Source organism: Ochlerotatus camptorhynchus, unplaced genomic scaffold (assembly GCF_037179485.1).
Source record: "Ochlerotatus camptorhynchus isolate MF236.1 unplaced genomic scaffold, CSIRO-AGI_Acam_v1.1 ptg000055l, whole genome shotgun sequence".
Classification (NCBI taxonomy): Eukaryota; Metazoa; Arthropoda; class Insecta; order Diptera; family Culicidae; genus Ochlerotatus; species Ochlerotatus camptorhynchus.
The window spans coordinates 4,057,497-4,076,450 of record NW_027040545.1 but is presented as its reverse complement, the minus strand read 5'-3'; the positions used below and the strand labels follow the sequence as shown (position 1 = coordinate 4,076,450).

Below are 18,954 nucleotides of genomic sequence, written 5' to 3'. Positions count from 1 at the left end.
AACTGAAATGGTTATGGAACTTTACATGAACGTTTGTGTGATAAAGTTTTAACCTTATGTATTATGGTTTTTTTGGAAGCGGACCTTACAAATAATGGGTTGTTAAGAACCATTACCATTCCAAATTCTTGTTTTCTCCATACATTTTCGGAAAGAGAACTATATTAGAACGTTTTTACTTATGGTTTGTAAGAGATGACCTAGCCTCAGGCTAAAAATCTCTATAATAAAGAACAAAAAAAAAAAAAAACTTATGGTTTGTGAACATTAATGGTTATGGTTATGGTACACAGAAAAAAAAAATTGTTGAATATTACATCTAAACTGCTGCAACCACGTCAATCCATCGGTTGTGTAATATAACGTTGTACGATGTACATCGATTTTGCGAACAAATTTACATCCATTGATGTAATATTCTATCTGCTTTTTGCTATTACATCATTATTTCATACATCAGCTTGAATTACATTGATCGATATTACATTTTTTTTTTGCTGTGTAGTCAGTAAGGTCCATTAATGGTTTTGTATTATCACTCAACTTTACGTGAAATATATCGTGAATTGGTAATCAGTAATTTACAGGCAACCAATTCGCGATATATTCCACATAAAGTTGATCGATGTTACAAAACCGTTAATGGACCTTACTGGTTACCATAACCATAACCATTAATGTTCTCAAACCATAAGTTAAAAGGTTTTAGTATAGTTTTCTTTCCGAAAATGTATGGAGAAAACAAGAATTTTGAATGGTAATGGTTCTTAACAACCCATTATTTGTAAGGTCCACTTCAAAAAAACTATAATACTTAATGTTAAAACTTTATCATTAAACGTTCATGTAAAGTTCCATAACCATTTCAGTTGAAGTTTAGCAGGGATTATAAACAATTTTAACCATTTTAGGTAAGGAAAATTTATGGTTCGCGCTTATGCGGGGACGCTGACAGTGACGGTATTGCGGCTCCCCTTAAATATTCCATCTCTGGCTGCACTGCTTTCTTTCGTTCCTTGTCTCTGACCCCGGCTGACAGTTTGTCATAACATGTGCGTGGCTTTTCGCATCATTGGTACTGTTTATTTACATTGTTTCGCATGCATTCTCGCGGGCGGATTTTTTCTTCTCCATTTTACTTGTGGTAATAATAGGATTAATCTGGATTTATATGTTTGCGCTGCCTAATTAACGCGAGTTTTGAGCGCTGTTTTCGAAAGTTAGTGTTTGTGACAGTTGTTCGTTGATCAAAAGTATATTGTCGACGTCGTGAGTCTTCCGTTGTTAGACCAGCGGAATTACGCCACCTTCTTTAATGTGCTTCAGCTTCAACCTTGAAGTAGGAAGAAACCTGTTCATTGTGATTAGGTGATCGAAGAGATTGAACATGCTCGGGGACGAAATACTGGCTCAGTTAACGGAAATGTTCGGTGATTACATCGACCAGACGCGGATCCAAAATACGGTGAAAAGATGCAACAACGATCGTGAGTGTTTGTTTTAGTAGCTGATCGTTGCAAGCGATAGGGCTTTGTTCTTTCCCCCCAAGCGGGAGAATGTATTCATTTTGTGACCTTGAAGTGCACTCATTAAATGATTTTGTTTGTATTGTTTCTTCCTCTTTTTCCGGTAGTGGAAGCATGTATTGAAATGCTGTTAAAAGATGAGGATGAAACCGTTGACGATAGTCCCAAGTTTCTCCAGGTACAATCGGAAGATTCATGGGATATGCTATTGAATTCGGAAAGTTCGCAAAATGCAATGTTGCAGCAACCGTTACCAGCCGCTTCTACGGGAGCTATCAAGAAGATTTCCACTCAACAACCAACCGCGAACGAATCACTCTCGTTTGCCTCCTTCCTGCACAAAGGAAGTACCCCGCAAGGTTTTGGCAGTCTGCCCCAGCCTCAGCGTAGTTCCAACATGATTCGCCGGGGTGACAAATGGCCTTCAAATTTTGATTCCGTCGTTGATCTCATCAACCGGGGCTATCGAGTGATGGTTCTTATGCGAGGTGCTCCAGGTTCTGGAAAATCTTATCTCTCGCGTGCTCTTATCGATAAGACGCTCGGAAATGGAGATTATCGAAATCACGTCTTCAGTGCGGACGATTACTTCATCGTGAACGGGGTTTACAGGTACCAGGCGGATAGGATCGAAGATGCCCATCGGTTCAACCAGAACAATGTTCTAGCAAAGGCGCGAGATGGGTGGAGCCCCATTGTGGTGGATAATACCCACATGAAGCTGTGGGAAATGTTTGCCTATGTGCAGATTGCGGCAGACAATGGGTACCACTTAGAAGTGTTGGAACCGGTAACGCACTGGAGGTTCAACTCGAGAAGTTTGGCCTCCAGAAATACACATGGCGTGCCAGAGGGGAAAATTAAGGCCATGTTGACGAATTATGAAAAGTTAAAGGATACGACTGAGCTGTACAAACAGTGCAAATTGGAGCACGCTTTGTATCTTCCGCAGAAGATGCGTCATTTTCCGATACTCAAACAGGATTTGCAACTGAATATTGACGAGAATCAAAACAGATACCAGGTAAGTCTCTTATTCACACCGTATCTCGGTCGTACATTTTGATTTCATCTTCATTTAATTTTAGAAACAAACGACGGAACCATCATCTCTGGACACAGCTATGAAAGAATGGTCTACGACGGATTGGGAAGCTTCCAACGATTCGCAAACGAAATCTACCCATGGGGAAGCAGACGCCGACGATAATGCCATAGACCTAGCAAACATTCCAATCCCGAAACCGCCACGGCTGGCGACACCAAAACACACAACGATTGTTTCCACCAACAGTAGCAGTTCGATGGCCGACGATCAGGACTCCAACCAGCAGGTCCTGGCAGTACAAACCGACGTCGAAGGCGATCCCGAATGGTGCTGGCCTACGACCAACGAAATCAGTTGGAAACCTTACGACAAGGAGAGCATCGACTTCTGGACCCAATCCGATCCCACCGGAGGAGCACAGCGACTTGTAAAAACTCCTGAAACTCCTCAACCAAAGCGAGCTGATCAACTCCAAGCTCCTACATCGTTCCTTCTGTCGAGCATAAAAATCCCGGCAGAATGGAAGACTCCGGAAAACTCAGCCGGTGTGACGCCGGTCAAGCCCAGCGAAAAGAAGAAATCGGAAAAGAAACGGATTGCTCTGGTCAGGCACAGACGGGGATGCAAAAATGAAAACACTAGTTTCTCGGAAATTTGCATCCTCTATCCCCAGATTCCGGTCCAGTATTTATGGGATTTGTTCGAGAACTGCAATGGGGACGGTGATTGGACAGCAAATCTGTTGCTAGAAGAGCAAAAGACATACGAATTCGAGGCAGCTGATAATGCAGAAGCCGGTGCGGTTGGCGGTCCACTCGCGTTTGAATGTGATTGCAATGAAACAATGGTATCGCAAGTGCCTTCCGGTGATCCCTCCGGCAGTGGTGGTGGTGGTGGAGGAGGGGGCTACGAAACCGATCGTTCTACCGTCAGCTCGGAATCACCCCGGAACACAACGAAAAGAAAAGACAAAGCCCTATCGGAAGACTTACAAAACGCCAAAAAGCAGCTGGAAGCATTCGTTGTCCTGGGAAAAGAACACTACTCCAAACATATACAGCAGATACGGGCATCCAAGGGAATTATCAGCAAAGAGGAAGCCGATCGGAAATCCGTAGAATCGGAAACGTTCAGCACGGAAGATCCGATCAAATCTGATCCCGAAGTGCTGGAAGTAACGTTGGGAATTAATCTCATAAGCCAGTTACACGCCACTTTCAAGGATAAGCATGGCTCGGGTGCCATCTCCTTAGACGAACTAACCAATGAGCGAACAAAGGTTTTCATGGCTACCGAAATGGCAGAACAGTTGTATTTGTCGTTCTTGGATTCCATCTACAGCTGCAGGGAGGAAAACAAGATTTACACGATGAAAAAAGATGCCCGATTGGCACAGCAAATGGAAGCGAAGGAAAAGTATCCCGTTCTGTTCAAGAAGACCACCGAGGATTCCCCCAACCTGAACGACATTATGGAAATGGAGTACGCCCTAACGGCGTACCGAAGCGAAATCAACGGCTGGGCTAAGCAAGCTCCGCAAGATCTGGCCTCGCATATGACTCGTCAAAAGCTAGCCGAAATGTATCCTAGCGTTGACGGGAAAGTCCTGGCAGAAATCCTACATGCCCATCATAACAAATTCAGCGACACTATAACCGTCCTAAACAATTCCATTCCGGAAGAGCTGAGAAACCAAATCGCCCGCGAACGGGAAGCCCTTCTGAAGCGAGCAGAAGCCGAAAAACAGAAACCACTTCCTCCGTCCTCAACGTCGCCACCTCCGACGGTCGACCAGGGACCGTCATCCAGCGAAGACGACATCAATCTTCACCTGAAAACGGCCGAAGAATGCCGCAATCTGTCCCAACACCACCAGGAACTGAAAAACGAATGCCACGAGAAGGCTCGGAATGCCATTCAGCGGGGCATGGCCGGGGTGGCCGAGTACTATGCCCAGGTTGCTCGGCTTCATCGAACCAAAATCGATATGTACAGCAGTAAGGCCTCGAATGCCATCATGGAGGTGCACAAGCTGACGCTGAACAATGTAGATGTGTTGGATTTGCACTATCTACACTCGGAGGAAGCGCTGCGGTGTCTAGAGATTTTCCTAGCGGAGCACGCCAGAAAGCTGACCCACCGGAGGCAGCAGTTCAAAGAACTGTTTATCATTACGGGACGCGGGTTGCACTCGGCAGATGGCATACCGATCATCAAGCACCGGGTGAAGGCTATGCTACGGGACCTGGGATTGAGGTACGAGCACTGAGTTTAGATCGCGAGTTGCTATTGTTGCCACAGTGTTGGAGCATTTAAAATGATTCAATAAAACTAAATAACCGTTTTATTCTCTTTACAGGTGCGTGGAGTTGAACCCCGGTTTCCTGAAAATCAAACTGCACAACAATCCAGATATGCTGGATCGACTGCTAGCATCCTAAGAGGGAGACGTTCAGCGTATACCGTAGACGAAAGTTTATCGTGCCGGCAGGTGGTTGAGACACTGAGACACCTTTTTTGACTGACGATTTTTTTAAACGAAATGATCAGACTTTTCTTTTTTGTTTTGCAACGGCCGATCAGGTATAATATATTTTACTATCAATATGGAGCTTAATACAATTTTTATAGACAGGAAAGCACTTTAATTTTTTAGCATTTTCCTATCGTGATTGGTACGGGGAGTAGTGAGTGGGTCATCGTTCTATGGAAAAAAACGCAAACTTTACCTCATCAATCGAGAACAACCCTTTTTTGGTTTCATTTGGAGTCCCAAACAACTGTGCAAAATGTGGGGACGATTGGTTGTAAATCGGCTTTCTGCATCGCGTTTGAAATTTGTATGGACTTTTTTGCATTTTTATCCCTAGAGACCACAATTTTGCATGAACCATGCAACTAATACAAATATAGTCCAGGATGTGCCTAACAATTTTGCCAAAGAAAGTACGGTGTTAGAATGTTTCTAAAATTAATTTGAACTAAACACCAAAAATCCCGGTGTACCAATGGGAGACAGATTCCAAACTGAAATATTTTCGGAGTTTCTTATCTTGCCGATTTGGTATGTTCAGATGAATTATTCAAAAACGATTGCTCAATCTCATAAGCGTAGTTAGAGAGCGGGGGTGGGGGCTTACTATATGCAGTTTTCAAAACGAAAATTGTTGTAGTATAAATATTTAATATCCACCTGTCCGTTCATTTGTTAGTGAGGAGATGTTGTTTGAATTATTAGTCCAACTGCTATTTTATTTCTATATAAAGCTTTTGTTTGAAATATTGAACTGGCATTGGGGCCACCCGCATATAGAAAACACAGAAGTAGTCGTACGTCAAAAACCAAGGAGAAAACGTAAACTGTCTTCACCAGTATCGTCTCAGACACAGGTACATTCGGATTTCGCTTGTTGGGCTACGATTCAGTTGGGTTCCCAAGTCAAACGTCATTTCTAACAGTGCTGATTTCTTTTCGAAATTTCGACCGGCTTCATGCAAAAACCGGCAAACGAGTGGAGTAATGATACAGATTATTTCAATGCGATACAACGAGTTGCTTCCTTGATGATTGCCAGCGATATGGCTGAATGAGGGAAGAAGGTAATTTCTGACTTATCAAGAGATCCACCTGAGACCTAGTTCAACTGCAATATTTGCTTCAAGGCATAGAACAGCATCAAAATGAGTACCCTGAGAAATCGTAGAATATAATATATATATTAAAATGCAATATAATCATTGCAATCCAATGACATTATGTCATTGCAATCCAATGACATTTGTGTGAATGTATCTGACATTGTATATTGCACCAAAAGAGTAGGGAAGGGAATGGGGGTACTTACTTTACAACTGCTTTTATGAGATTGAGCAAATGCTTTTGAATAACCTATCCGAACAACTCGAGAGATGGTAAACTCCGAAGTTATTTTAGTCTTTATCTTTACTTTCATTGATATAAGTGAGGACCGGAAAGCATACAGTAAGCCCCCACCCCTCCATACCTAACTACGCCTATTCAATGGAGCACATGTTTTTGAATACATCTGAACATACCAACTTGACAAGATCAGAAACACCGAAGTTATTGCAGTTTGAAGCTTTACTATCATTTATATGAGTGAGGAGGGCGAGATGAGATTGAAAAATTGTTTGTGAATAATTCATCTGAACATACCAAATCGATAAGATAAGAAACTCCGAAGTAAATTCAGTTTGGAGACTGACTTTCATTGGTACACCGGCAATGTTGGCACACATGGCACATGGCACACACATCCTTCAACAAAGTTGTTAGGCACTTCCTGGGCTATACTTAACGTATGTAGATCCGTGGTTTGTGGTCCCTAGTAATAAAGAAGCAAAAAAGTAGTTTTTTTTTTATTTCGTTTATTTGGCAGGCTTGAATGTTAAAAAAATAACGGAGCCGAGTAACATGGAATACCAATTTTGGTACTCAAAATACAAACAAATAGGATTTTCCTGGGTGGCGATCGAAGCGGCGACAAACCGATCTTCTCCCGTGCACGCAACTTCTTTCTTTCCCGAATTTGTTCCTGATTTTCATTGAACCCGAATCGTTATCGCTGCTGCTGCTTCTGAACGTCGTTTCCCGTTGCATGCTCTCTGCTACTCTCGTCGGTCGTCGGGGTCGTCACGTCCATTTCGTTATTTTCATTCAACATCTCCAACCCCGTGTCCGTTTCCTGGTCGCTAATGACAAACGACGCACCTTCCACCACTACACCATCATCCGTACTGCTAATGTTTTGTTTTCTTTCACTTTACTTTCCTTGTAACCGGCCAGCCTAACGAGTTTCCCTTATGCGCCACTCCTTTCGGAGACTACCTACCAGTTGACGGTTTACCCGGCCGTTGAGACCCTCAGGGAAGGGTCTAATTACTCTCGAAAGTGGGAAGGGAAACGAGCTGGTTAGCGCAAAGTCTCCGCAAAGGCCTCATTGGTTATACGACCTGAATGTCGTGGAAAAGGAAAGTCTACGTGATAGCAAAAGAATCCAGCTGACAACGGAAACTAAACCCACCGACTTCTCAGCACTGGGAGAGTTAGACGACCACCCCTTCCAACAGTACAAGACTCGAGAGTGGTCTTGGTTGATCTCGGGGCAACCTCCCCAGTAAAACGAATAAAGCAGAGAAGAGAATTACGACGCGATTAACATGTATCCCCTCTCAGTGACTTTCTTATCGGTTCGAACTCATCAAGGCGAATTTGGGTTTCAAATTACCTTCTCCTGCACTCATAAAATAAATCACATAACCAGTGGAAAATATCCATGTGAATTTCACATAACTTTCATGTGATCCCATAATTGGAAATTGCACCACTAAATCACATGAACGTTATGTGTCCAATGAAATCTATATGATTTCTCATATAGAATTTGTTGCAAAACGACCTCTGCAGGGACAAAAGCATTGGTCGTACCGGCTAGAGCATGAATGACTACCACAACAAAACATACGATAACATAGTGCAAGCTTTATTTCCCTCCCATGTTACACCTAACTCCTGAGCTCCTGTTCTTCAGAATCGCCTAGCTAGTTCTTTTTTCTTCTTCTTCAATGCTTCATCTCTTCACTGGTGTACTCACTGCTACCGGAACATCCGCACATCCTCTCGTTCACAGCTCATCACCGTCGATCTTCGGACTGTGCCGACGTGGAGGCACCGTGCATGCTCCACCGCGACCGGCTTCGAGGGCCTGATGACGGTTGGCGTCCACCTCAAAGCGATCGGGTTCAGATCGTCACCCGCTTACTGGCGATGTAGGTCCGCTTTCAGTTCGCACACCTTGCACGACAACGTATCGGCACGTACGGTCCAAGCCGAGTTCCTTTGACGGTGCAGCGCCGACCAGGGGGCGACTCAATTTCGGACCGAGTTCACTCAGCGTTGCCGCTGTACCCTGAGCTGGTCAAACTATTATGTCGCTGATTCTTTCGTCGATTCGAGCTGGAAAACAAAAAGCCCTGAGGCAACAACTCGTTAGCCTCCATCTGTCGGCAGTGTACGCAGTGGGCAACTTACTTCGCATTGAACGCGATGGCGTACAAGATGGCGTCCGAGGTCTCAGATGTACAAGATGGCGTCCGAGGTCTCAGCGTGAGCGCTCGTCGTTTCTCGGCGGTTCTGGTCGATGCCGATGTTGTTGCCACCAGCTGCCTACTGTCCCAAGGCAATCGTGTCGGAATCGAACGTCGCTTCAACCTGCCGACAATGGACTGTCGCTGATACTGCGCGCACCCGTCAAAAGAATCCACTCGCGACGACGGCAAACATGGGCAGTGACTGCAAATGACTTTTCGTGCCGTACTCGGCGCTCACAGTCTCCACAAACTGTCTCGATGGCCTCTTCGAAATGCCGCAGTTGCTTTTGGAGCTATTGCGATCGAATCGCGAAAGTTTTCGCGATTTTCACTACCGCGTCGGCGATGGCCGCCCGAATCAGACCACGCTTTTGCACTTTTTTGCTGCTTTGCTGCTGCTTGAGCGACGGGCTTCGTTGCGACGTCATCTGCAGTTGTGTTCGTGTGTTGTTGTCGGAAGTGCTATTATTCCATTCGCCCGTGCGGCGATATCCGTCAATTTGACTGGTGACGTTTGCCCCTGAAGCATAATTTTAATGTGCACGAAAGCGAAACTACTCTGATTCTGCTCAAAAAGCTTGCATCAAATAAAACGTAACAAATTTCTAATGCTAGGTGATATTCAGGTAAAAATCATTCCCCCTTATTCTGCGAGTCACGAGACTCTCTGTCACCGGTGAGGTGACAATTGTCACCTCGTGTGAGATGACTCTCCATGTAAATCAAATGGAGAGTCACCTCACACGAGGTGACTATTGTCACCTCACCGGTGAGAGAGAGTTACGTGACTCGTAGAATAGGGGGGATTGTGAATTACCGTCAGAGCTTTGAGCAGAAGCGAAATTATTGCGCTTGCCGTTATTTTCGAGCACTAGATATGGAACGATAAATTAACCCGAATAGCCTTTAACGTCAATCACGTCAAGGTTAAAATCATATGTTAAGCAACCAGGGCCCCTGCCATCTCACTGTTACCAACATTTCCGTAAGAGATAGAAAAAATGTGTTTACCATTATCCGTTTTTGTTGATTTCAATTCAGTATGTAGGGGAAATGGCTCTAATGTTGACCCTCGTGTTGACCTATGGATCTAAGATTGGGCTCATCGCTAAAAATCTGCTATTTATCAATTGTATCTAGATGAACGCGTCATTGGGACGGTACTAATGGATATTTTAGATTGCTATTTAAAATTTAGTCGATTGCTGAATTTATGTATGGGCTCAAATTAGAGACACTTAGGCCGACATTATATACATTTCCCCTACTTATTACATATGAGCTATTATCTAATCAAGCCCATGCTATGTCAGATTGTTTACAATCAATCAATCAAGCATAGGATACTTAAGCAAACCCCACACGTATCAATATATTGACGCGAAGGGGAATTATTGACATTAATATTGATGATGTGAATACAGAAATATTGTCAATACCGATGTATTGCCGTCAATATTGAAAATATTGACAATACCATTATTGTCAATAAAAGCAATCGTGTACGGTCCACATTATATCTTGAGCATCTCCAGTTGTTAAAGAAGTGGGCGGCTCACGACCAATGAGATCATCTTAGAATTGAGTCGGATTTAACTCAAAATCGTTAAAAGTGGGGTTACTCCCTGAGTGAGTGAAATATTCCTCGATTTTCCTCATATATTCAAGCAGGGCCCTCATTGGGGAAGTCAAACCGAACGCTTGTATGAAAAAGTCGATTCGTCTTCATGGCCAATGAGAATCAGAGGGGAGTCACCTTCTGCTCAGCGCTGCGTACCTGCAGTTTTTTTTTTAAATAAATTTATCATACAGTTGAGTAGATGTGACTCTCGCTTTGAGTTATTCTCATTTGCCATGTTGGTTGCAAAATGTGACCGCTCAGATTGTTGAGGAAAACCGAGAAAAATTTTACTCACACCACATTTTACGATTTCGAGTGAAATCCCACTCAATTTTGAGTTGATCTCTTCGGCCGTGCCGCTTGCCGTGCCGCTGCCATAAGCCCTTGGGTCTGCCGATGCTGCGATGTCCTGGCAGATTCCAATCTTTGCGTTTTCTTGCACAGTTTTATCCATATTCTCGTTTTTGTTTTCAATAGTTTCTTCAATACGGTTCAAACGGTTCAAACGTAATCGAGAATATGGATGCTTCTTTCCGTCCTTTAGTAGTTTATGGTTGACCCACTTCCGCTTATATTTTTTCTGAATAACTCAAGCCTACTCTGCGAGTCGTGTGACGTGACTCTTCATCCGACTTGCGCGGAGAGTCACCTCACATGACGTGACTTTTGTCATCTCACTAGTGACAGAGAGTCACACGATTCGCAGAATAGGGGTGACTGTTCAGCGACCGAGAGCGTGAGTTGTGAGGCCCTTCATGAATTATATCGCTTGATGGAGACCTGCCGCCTTTGCTTGTTCGCCGTTGATAACGCACTTAGTTTCGCCGGCATATAGTAGACTTCTCGCCGGAATTGAAAATTCAGATTTTGGTACGTTGGCCAAATTTTCGGCTTTATGCTATTATATAGTTCTAGCAAGTTATAATTAGTTAGTTGTTATAATTAAAAAAAAACGCATCAAGATAGTCTAATAACATGGTCAGTCTGAACATAGCATTACACATTTTCTAAATTTGTATTTTGGTTTCAATGTTGTGTACACTCAATTGTGTTTTAAAGCGATTTTTATTCGTCTCTATTTTTGATCTCAAAGAACAATATGCTACCCATAAACGCATAATAGTCCCATTTGAATGGAAAATCAAGCAAAGATGCGACAATTATGATGATATTAAAAATGCTGTGCCCAATTAAAATTGCATTAAAACAGAATCGAGTGTAGCTAATAATGGAACTTATTTTCGTTCATACGAAGATATTTTATGAGAAAATGATTTTTGTAATTTATCAAAACGGTTAAACGCTCTTTTACTGCGTAACTATTCAGATTTACTTCTTGCCCGTATTTTTTTAGTCAGGATCGGAGCGATGGGAAAGCGTCTAGAATAAGCTTCTAAATGGAGATTCTAACTTAAAACACTTCTAAAGGTAGAAGCTCATTCTAGACGCTTGCCCAGCACTCCGCAACCCCGACTAAAAAAAAACAGGGCAGAACAGTAAATCTGAGTAGCTTAGCTATCGCAGTACAGAAGCATTTTATGGAGCATTTTATCGTTTTAATATTACGTTTCCATAGCTGCCGATATTTTAGACGTGGAGACAAGTCAGTAGCCTTAAGGTTTGGGTTTTAGTATAGGAAAAACGACGCTTTAGTTTGATAGTTATCGAGAAACCGATTTAATGCAGCATCAGGGGAAAAACGTGTAAAACATAAGCTTGCGCTATAAAATATATGAAATATTTTCCTAAAAAAATAGAAGCTTCTCACTGAAAGAAAATGTCCCGTCACGCCCTCGTGATTGTGGTGGTAAGCTGTTGTCCAAGTCGCGCTTTCCCGGGGCCCGGATTCATACCCCACATACGCTCGAGATTCTTGTGCTTGATCATTTCCGTCGCCAGGTTGCGGTGTTGGGCCGGTGGCGGCCGCTGGTCGCAACAGGTGGCGTTTATTCTTGATTTCGCAGTGGAGGCAAGAACGCTACTTCCTTTGCTCTGAAGCGAGCGATTTAACGATTCGGTGCTTCCGATGGACTTTAAGTTGATGAAGAATGGTATTATAATAAAAAGATGATTTTACGGTGGAGATGCTTACACTTTTGGTGCCCTTCCGGCGAGGGCTTCCCTTTATTCCGTGACCGTCCCCGACGTCGTCAAGGCACTGCATGGAGGACGAAAGACGAGAGGATTTCTTGCTTCGGCTGCGGAAGAAGACACCGATCTAACTAGACATTCTGTATAAGGAACGAATTTTACCATATATCCTCAAAGTACACGTGTTGCAACAATTTTGAGGAACTTATCCTTGCATCCGGAACGTACGCTAGAGTTCGATTCAGAATGTCCACCCCATAATGGCTAAGCAACGGAATCAGAATCCGGAAACCGGTGGGCTTCCTTTTCGGAAACTCATAATTCAACTCATTCAAATGCCTGAATTTCGCCAGTACAGCGGACGACGGGGAACCAACGACCTCGTGGATCAAATGCAACTGGTCCAGTTCATGTTCTCCGGGGAATAGCGGATTCAGAGTTAGCATTTCATAAAAGCAACACCCGACGGCCCAAATGTCCATTTTCGGTCCGTAATAGCCAGACGTTAGCAAGCACTCTGGCGAACGGTACCACCGGGTTGAAATGTAGGCCGAATAGGGAGCATTCTGGTGGACACTGCAGATCGACCCAAAGTCTGCCAATTGAACCAGTTCGCTCTCCTTCAACTTGTGAGGAATTTTGATAAGGATATTCTCCGGTTTGATGTCCCTATGGAAGATCCCATTTCGATGCAGATGGTTCAAACCTGAAACAATCTGAAACAGAAAACGCTTGACGAGTTTCTCCGAGAGGCACCTTTTGCGATTCTTGATATAGTCGTACATGCTCATATCCATCAGCTCCATCATGAGGGTTAAACTTCCGCTCAACTCGTCGCTACTCGGTGATACATAAATTAGCTAATATTTTAATACAAAAGACCCCACAGCAATTAGAGGACTTACTGCAAGATATCGACAAAGCTGACCACGTTCGGGTGATAGTCAAGAACCTTCATCACCTGAATCTCGGAACATTCCAAAGCTTCCGCCGAATCAACGTAGACTTTGAGGAGCTTTTTGGCCGCATAGTACAAACCCGTCCGCTTGTGCTTGACGCGATACACCTCGGAAAAGGAACCCTCTCCTATTTTCTCCAGAACCTTATAATCTAAAACGGGCAAGTTCCCCCATTGTAATGGTTATTCAAAACTACAACAAAATGGAAAATCTTACCGACAAGTTCAAATTCAGGCATTTTTAGCTTTCCTCCCATATTCGGACAACTACTGTCAACGGGCAACGTTTTTTTTAAAGTAGGCTTAGCTTTATTTTCCTTGCAGTTCTTTCAATCAATAACAAACAAAAGATCATTCCATACATTTCGAGCTTCAGCCAAAGCTTCATATAAAATTCTTTACAAAGAGAAGAACAACTAACGATTTGTTTCCGGACAAAACTAGTCACTTCGTAGGTATCTAAAACTAGGGGAAACCGTTTTTATCAAGAAAAAAAAAACTTATCACCGAGCGCCTTTGAATAATGTGTTATTCAAGTCTCCTAATCTAGCCCTACCTTAAACTTATTTCCAAATTGCTGGCCCAGACTTTCAATCGCCGAGACACTACACTCGGCCTCGACAACGGTCGTCGCCAGCGCCCCCAGCACCGGTGGCCGATTGCGGAACGATCTCCGCAGCATGTCGCGATTCGTGCGTGGATCCTTGCGATTCTTCGGTGGCGTCTCCAGGAACTCGTCCTCGAAAATCGTCTCCAAGTTCAACCGAGGCGATCGGCATCGCTCCGGATCCTGATCTGCAGGTGGGGTCAAACCTATACGGGCCTGGATTTCCTCTAGCGAGACGAAATCCTTTCCTATCGGAATCATCTGGCTGGGACTATCGAACGGAGTGTTGTAGGCACTGTTTCCGCGGGAACTTCGCGGTGGCGACGAGAAGTCCACGTCTATCGGCGACAGAGATCTTCCGGAGGGTGACAGAGATTGCGTAGAAAAGACAGGCAGTTCGTCCATCAGTTGTCGGTTGCTGCTGTGAGCGTTGTCTTCATCGCTCCAGCAACTGTAGGGTGAAGCGTACCCTTCTTCGTCGGATGAGAAATCCATATTTGAGGCACAGACGATTTCGGGAAGGTTTTCAGTGTAACCTGTTTCGGCCATGACTCCTGCAAGCCAAATAGAACCAGTCTATTTTCTTCGGAGATCTAAACAAAATAAAATTGCACGTGCCTTAGAACAGGTAGATTTGAACAAGACTTTAATCAGACAATTACCTTTTTCGTTCCCTTTCATGCACTTTCGGCAAGAAACAGGTACACAAATTTTGAGAATAACGAGCGTCTTTCGGTCACGATGAGCTCGGTCGCGAGAATGTTTTGTTTGCGAAACAGTGGGCAGGGCCGCATCTGATGCAATTGCGCAGTGAGCTTTTCTACCTACCTTGGGCAACGATTGTGCGAACATTATATCGACAGTGAGCATGCATAAGGACGTAAACGCGATGATCGATTCTCTTCGCCAACTTTTTCTTTTGTTAATAACTCGCTAGATTCAACGTTTCTCAGTGCGTTTGCTGTTGCCTTTGATAGCAAATACAACCTGTTGCAACTCCGCATTGAAAAAATTCTAGCAAATTGCTTCGCTTAGCTGTAGCAGTGCAAAGAGAAAATCGATCATCGCGTATACGCCCTTATACATGCTCACTACTGTCGAGATACACTATTAAAAAAAACAACAATTATTGTTGTCATGAGCGTTTTTACCCAATTTTTTGTTTGCTGCAAGACACAAGATTTTTCCCCAGACAAATTTGGATTCTAAACATGGATCATTGTTTGAACATTGTTTTCTTGAAAAACAATGAAGAATTAGCTTTTCTCCAGTATAACATTCATGACTAACTAACTACAATCATTTAACATTAAATTTAAATGCAACAGAAAATTAACAATTAAATTTATTGTTATTTTGGTATTTTTTTCTGGTTATTTTTTGGGTTAAATTTATTTTTACATTGTAAGTACATTGAACAGCCCGCTTACTATTGACAAACAAGCGATTACATCGAATGCTTCCCACCGACAAAGAGACATGAAACTTAAACTCCGAGCTTAAAGGCCGGCGCACAATAGATACGTTTTCAGGTTTTTTGACAGTTAGCCCAGGCATTATCTGTCAAAAAACCCGAAAACGTATCTATTGTGCGCCGGCCTTAACTCTTTTTTTTTAACAAGTTCGTTTATTTGGAAGGCTCAATCGCGTTAGCTTTACCGAGTCGATAGTTCATTGTTCTTTGTTTGTAACAAAATTCACCTAATTCTATGTCTAGTAGGAGTTGGGCCGAATACTCGCGGATTACTCGAGGTTAGAGAGGTACATTGTCTAAGGATAGGATCAGGGGAGGAGCTTGGGGATAAGGTTTCGTTGTCTCATCAGAGCATTGTCGCCAGTATGAACGGTAGTGCGGTTCTAGTTTCGTCTGGAGTTCGACCGGTTATGGTGACCAGTGGGCGACGATGAGACTCATCGAGACGGGGGGGGGGGAGCTTAACTCTAGATCTAGAATCCATAAAAGCCGATTCAAATATGCAGCGATCCCATCTGATCTCATAGTTAACATGTTATAACGGTTGTCAAATAATTTCAACACAGAAACCACCATCAAGATAGCGCTATAACATGTTATAACTCTGTAGTCTGAACAAAGAATAATAGTACGTTCAGACTACAGAGTTATAACATGTTATAGAGCTATCTTGATGGTGGTTTCTGTGTTGCAATTATTTGACAACCGTTATAACATGTTATAACTCTCCAGTCTGGACAGCGTTTAAAACGCTGTCCAGACTGGAGAGTTATAACATGTTATAACGGTTGTCAAATAATTGCAACACAGAAACCACCATCAAGATAGCGCTATAACATGTTATAACTCTGTAGTCTGAACGTAGCATAATAGTGTAATCTAATGCCTTGTTCAGACTACAGAGTTATAACATGTTATAGCGCTATCTTGATGGTGGTTTCTGTGTTGCAATTAGTTGACAACCGTTATAACATGTTATAACTCTCCAGTCTGGACAGCGTTTAACAGTAAGAACTTGAAAAAAAAATAAAAATATGTGATATTATAATAATCATTTTTATATGTAAAATGCAACAAGGGGAGATAAATTTTGCGTATGACACATACAAACTGTCTAAATTTTGCTTTCAGATGATCTCAATTTGAGGGTCATAATTAGCGATCATAATTCCGAATAATAGCATTTTACTTGTTATGAGCAATTGCAAGCTTGCTTCTAAGAACGCCAGGAATCTCAATTTCAGCCCCCGTGATCAGAGATTTAATGCCTCAGAAAATCCTGGTGGCACCGACTGGGAATGAACCCAAGCCTTTTGGAGTGAGAGGCAATCACGCTTACCACTACACCAACGGTGCCGCTATTTGAGCACGACGTGTTTAGAATCGTATTAATAAGCTTATAAATTGCTCTTTTGATTGTCGATTTCTCCACATTTAGCAGGGAAAAATTGAATCTCTCTCTAACGATTGCTTACAGCAATATCACAAAAATCGACGAAAAATTTACTTATTCTAGAAGTATATTAATTTAATATGTACATCGAGATGTTGCTCATATTAGAAAAAAAAATCCTGTAAAAGCTCGGAAAGTTTTACTCAGTCTATGGGCCTTATTACGGGTGTCACTACACGGTGATAAGTAAGTGATACTCAGAATAAGAGCCGTGATTGCCGCACAAATCAAATGGGAATCACTTCACCGTGACGACAAGTGACAAGTTTTCACCATAAAGTGACATCCGTAATAAGCCCCTATGAGTTAACTACGTTGTCAAGAACTTAGTGAATTAATCTCAACTTTGAGTCGACCTCATTTGTCGTGTAATCTTAATTTATCTTTTTATTAATTTTAAAAAGCAGGTCTTTGAACATGACTTTTGCTGACATTTCAAATTTCGCATCTATTTTATGATTAGCCCCCCCCCCTCTCCGTCACACGCAAAACTTCTGCTGATTTTATGCAGCCCAATTACAAACATTATTTCTGAAATTCACAGACATTTTTCAAAGACTTCTGAAAAAAGGGGGAGGTGACTGTCAAATACGCATAACTATAGTCGCTATATTCATAGTCTGGCGGATAGAATCTCAGGAACCAATTGAGCTGTCAAATAGTGGAACCAATCGAGCAAATCACGACCAACAACAGAAAAGAGCCCATCAGCTATTGCGATCAAAACTTCGGAAACCCTTTTCTCGTGACTCAAGGCTTGGCTACGCAAACTAACACCATCTTTGGGTTGAGGAAAGTTTCCCCTATCCAATGATACTGGTAATTTGCGTTCGATTTGCGAAGAAAGAATAGTCAACGTTTTGTTCATAAAAGTTGATAGTACCTTTTCAATAGTTGGTCTACAATATATTGAATTGGCTCCGCTTTTTGATAGGTCAAAATTTTATCCACCAGACTTTAATAGTCTGGCGGATAGAATTTCGATCTATCAAAAATCGGAACCAATTCAATATATTAATTATAGTGACTATACGCATAACTGGTTCCAAACGACAACAAAGCCATAATAAACGTTGGTTTGTTGGTGTTTGAAACCAAATTCACATATGGAACAGCAATGAGCGTAAACAGGTGAGGCCTAGTAAATTAGCTGGATGACGGAGTTTGACGGCACACTCCCCGCATAAACGCGAACCATAAATTGACCTTACCTAAAATGGTTAAAAATTGTTTATAATCCCTGCTAAACTTTAACTGAAATGGTTATGGAACTTTACATGAACGTTTAATGATAAAGTTTCAACCTTATGTATTATGGTTTTTTGGAACTGGACCTTACAAATAATGGGTTGTTAAGAACCATTACCGTTCCAAATTCTTGTTTTCTCCATACATTTTCGGAAAGAGAACTATATTAGAACCTTTTAACTTATGGTTTGAGAACTTTAATGGTAATGGTTATGGTAGTCAGTAAGGTCCACGAATGGTTTTGTAACATCGATCAACTTTATGTGGAATGTATCGCGAATTGGTTGCCTGTAATTTACTGATTACCAATTCACGATATATTCCACGTAAAGTTGAGCGATAATACAAAACCATTAATGGACCTTACTGACTACCATAACCATTACCATTAATGTTCTCAAATCATAAGTAAAAACGTTCTTATATAGTTCTCTTTCTGAAAATGTATGGAGAAAACAAGAATTTGGAATGGTAATGGTTCTTAACAACCCATTATTTGTAAGGTCCAGTTCCAAAAAACCATAATACATAAGGTTGAAACTTTATCATTAAACGTTCATGTATAGTTCCATAACCATTTCAGTTAAAGTTTAGCAGGGATTATAAACAATTTTTAACCATTTTAGGTAAGGTCAATTTATGGTTCGCGTTTATGCGGGTCCTTCAACCGTTTGAACATTGAGAGAAGGAAAGAGATGACAAATTCACTGAAACTTACATATTTACATCTCATTGATGGCTGTTCAGAAGCAATGAGGTACAGAGAGAGGTGAAGCAGATCGTGAAATATGGTTGTATTAGTAAACCAAAAAATCAA

At 42.2% G+C, this 18,954-nt stretch overlaps 5 protein-coding genes across 5 annotated transcripts in view; 2 read left to right on the top strand and 3 right to left on the bottom strand.

The window, feature by feature from the left end:
* Positions 1–18,954, top strand: part of gogo (golden goal) — a 178,529-nt gene that overhangs the window by 36,482 nt on the left and 123,093 nt on the right. The window lies entirely within an intron of this gene.
* FRG1 (FSHD region gene 1) overlaps positions 1–18,954 on the bottom strand; it is a 241,689-nt gene that overhangs the window by 202,303 nt on the left and 20,432 nt on the right. The gene's annotated exons all lie outside the window — the stretch shown is intronic.
* LOC135717376 (NEDD4-binding protein 2) lies at positions 1,096–5,567 on the top strand. The gene is made up of 4 exons (XM_065239430.1): positions 1,096–1,487; positions 1,634–2,550; positions 2,615–4,830; positions 4,934–5,567. Exons 1-4 carry the CDS (start codon positions 1,388–1,390, stop codon positions 5,013–5,015), a joined length of 3,315 nt encoding a protein of 1,104 aa, XP_065095502.1. The 5' UTR covers positions 1,096–1,387; the 3' UTR covers positions 5,016–5,567.
* LOC135717321 (MAPK/MAK/MRK overlapping kinase-like) lies at positions 10,039–13,659 on the bottom strand. Its single transcript, XM_065239319.1, has 5 exons — positions 13,573–13,659; positions 13,303–13,507; positions 12,560–13,234; positions 12,399–12,504; positions 10,039–12,337 (listed from the first exon to the last, which is right to left on the bottom strand). The coding sequence occupies exons 1-5, from the start codon at positions 13,610–13,612 to the stop codon at positions 12,092–12,094; spliced, it is 1,272 nt and encodes a 423-aa protein (XP_065095391.1). The 5' UTR covers positions 13,613–13,659; the 3' UTR covers positions 10,039–12,091.
* LOC135717322 (uncharacterized) lies at positions 13,719–14,728 on the bottom strand. The gene is made up of 2 exons (XM_065239320.1): positions 14,625–14,728; positions 13,719–14,555 (listed from the first exon to the last, which is right to left on the bottom strand). The coding sequence occupies exon 2, from the start codon at positions 14,509–14,511 to the stop codon at positions 13,897–13,899; it is 615 nt and encodes a 204-aa protein (XP_065095392.1). The 5' UTR covers positions 14,512–14,555; positions 14,625–14,728; the 3' UTR covers positions 13,719–13,896.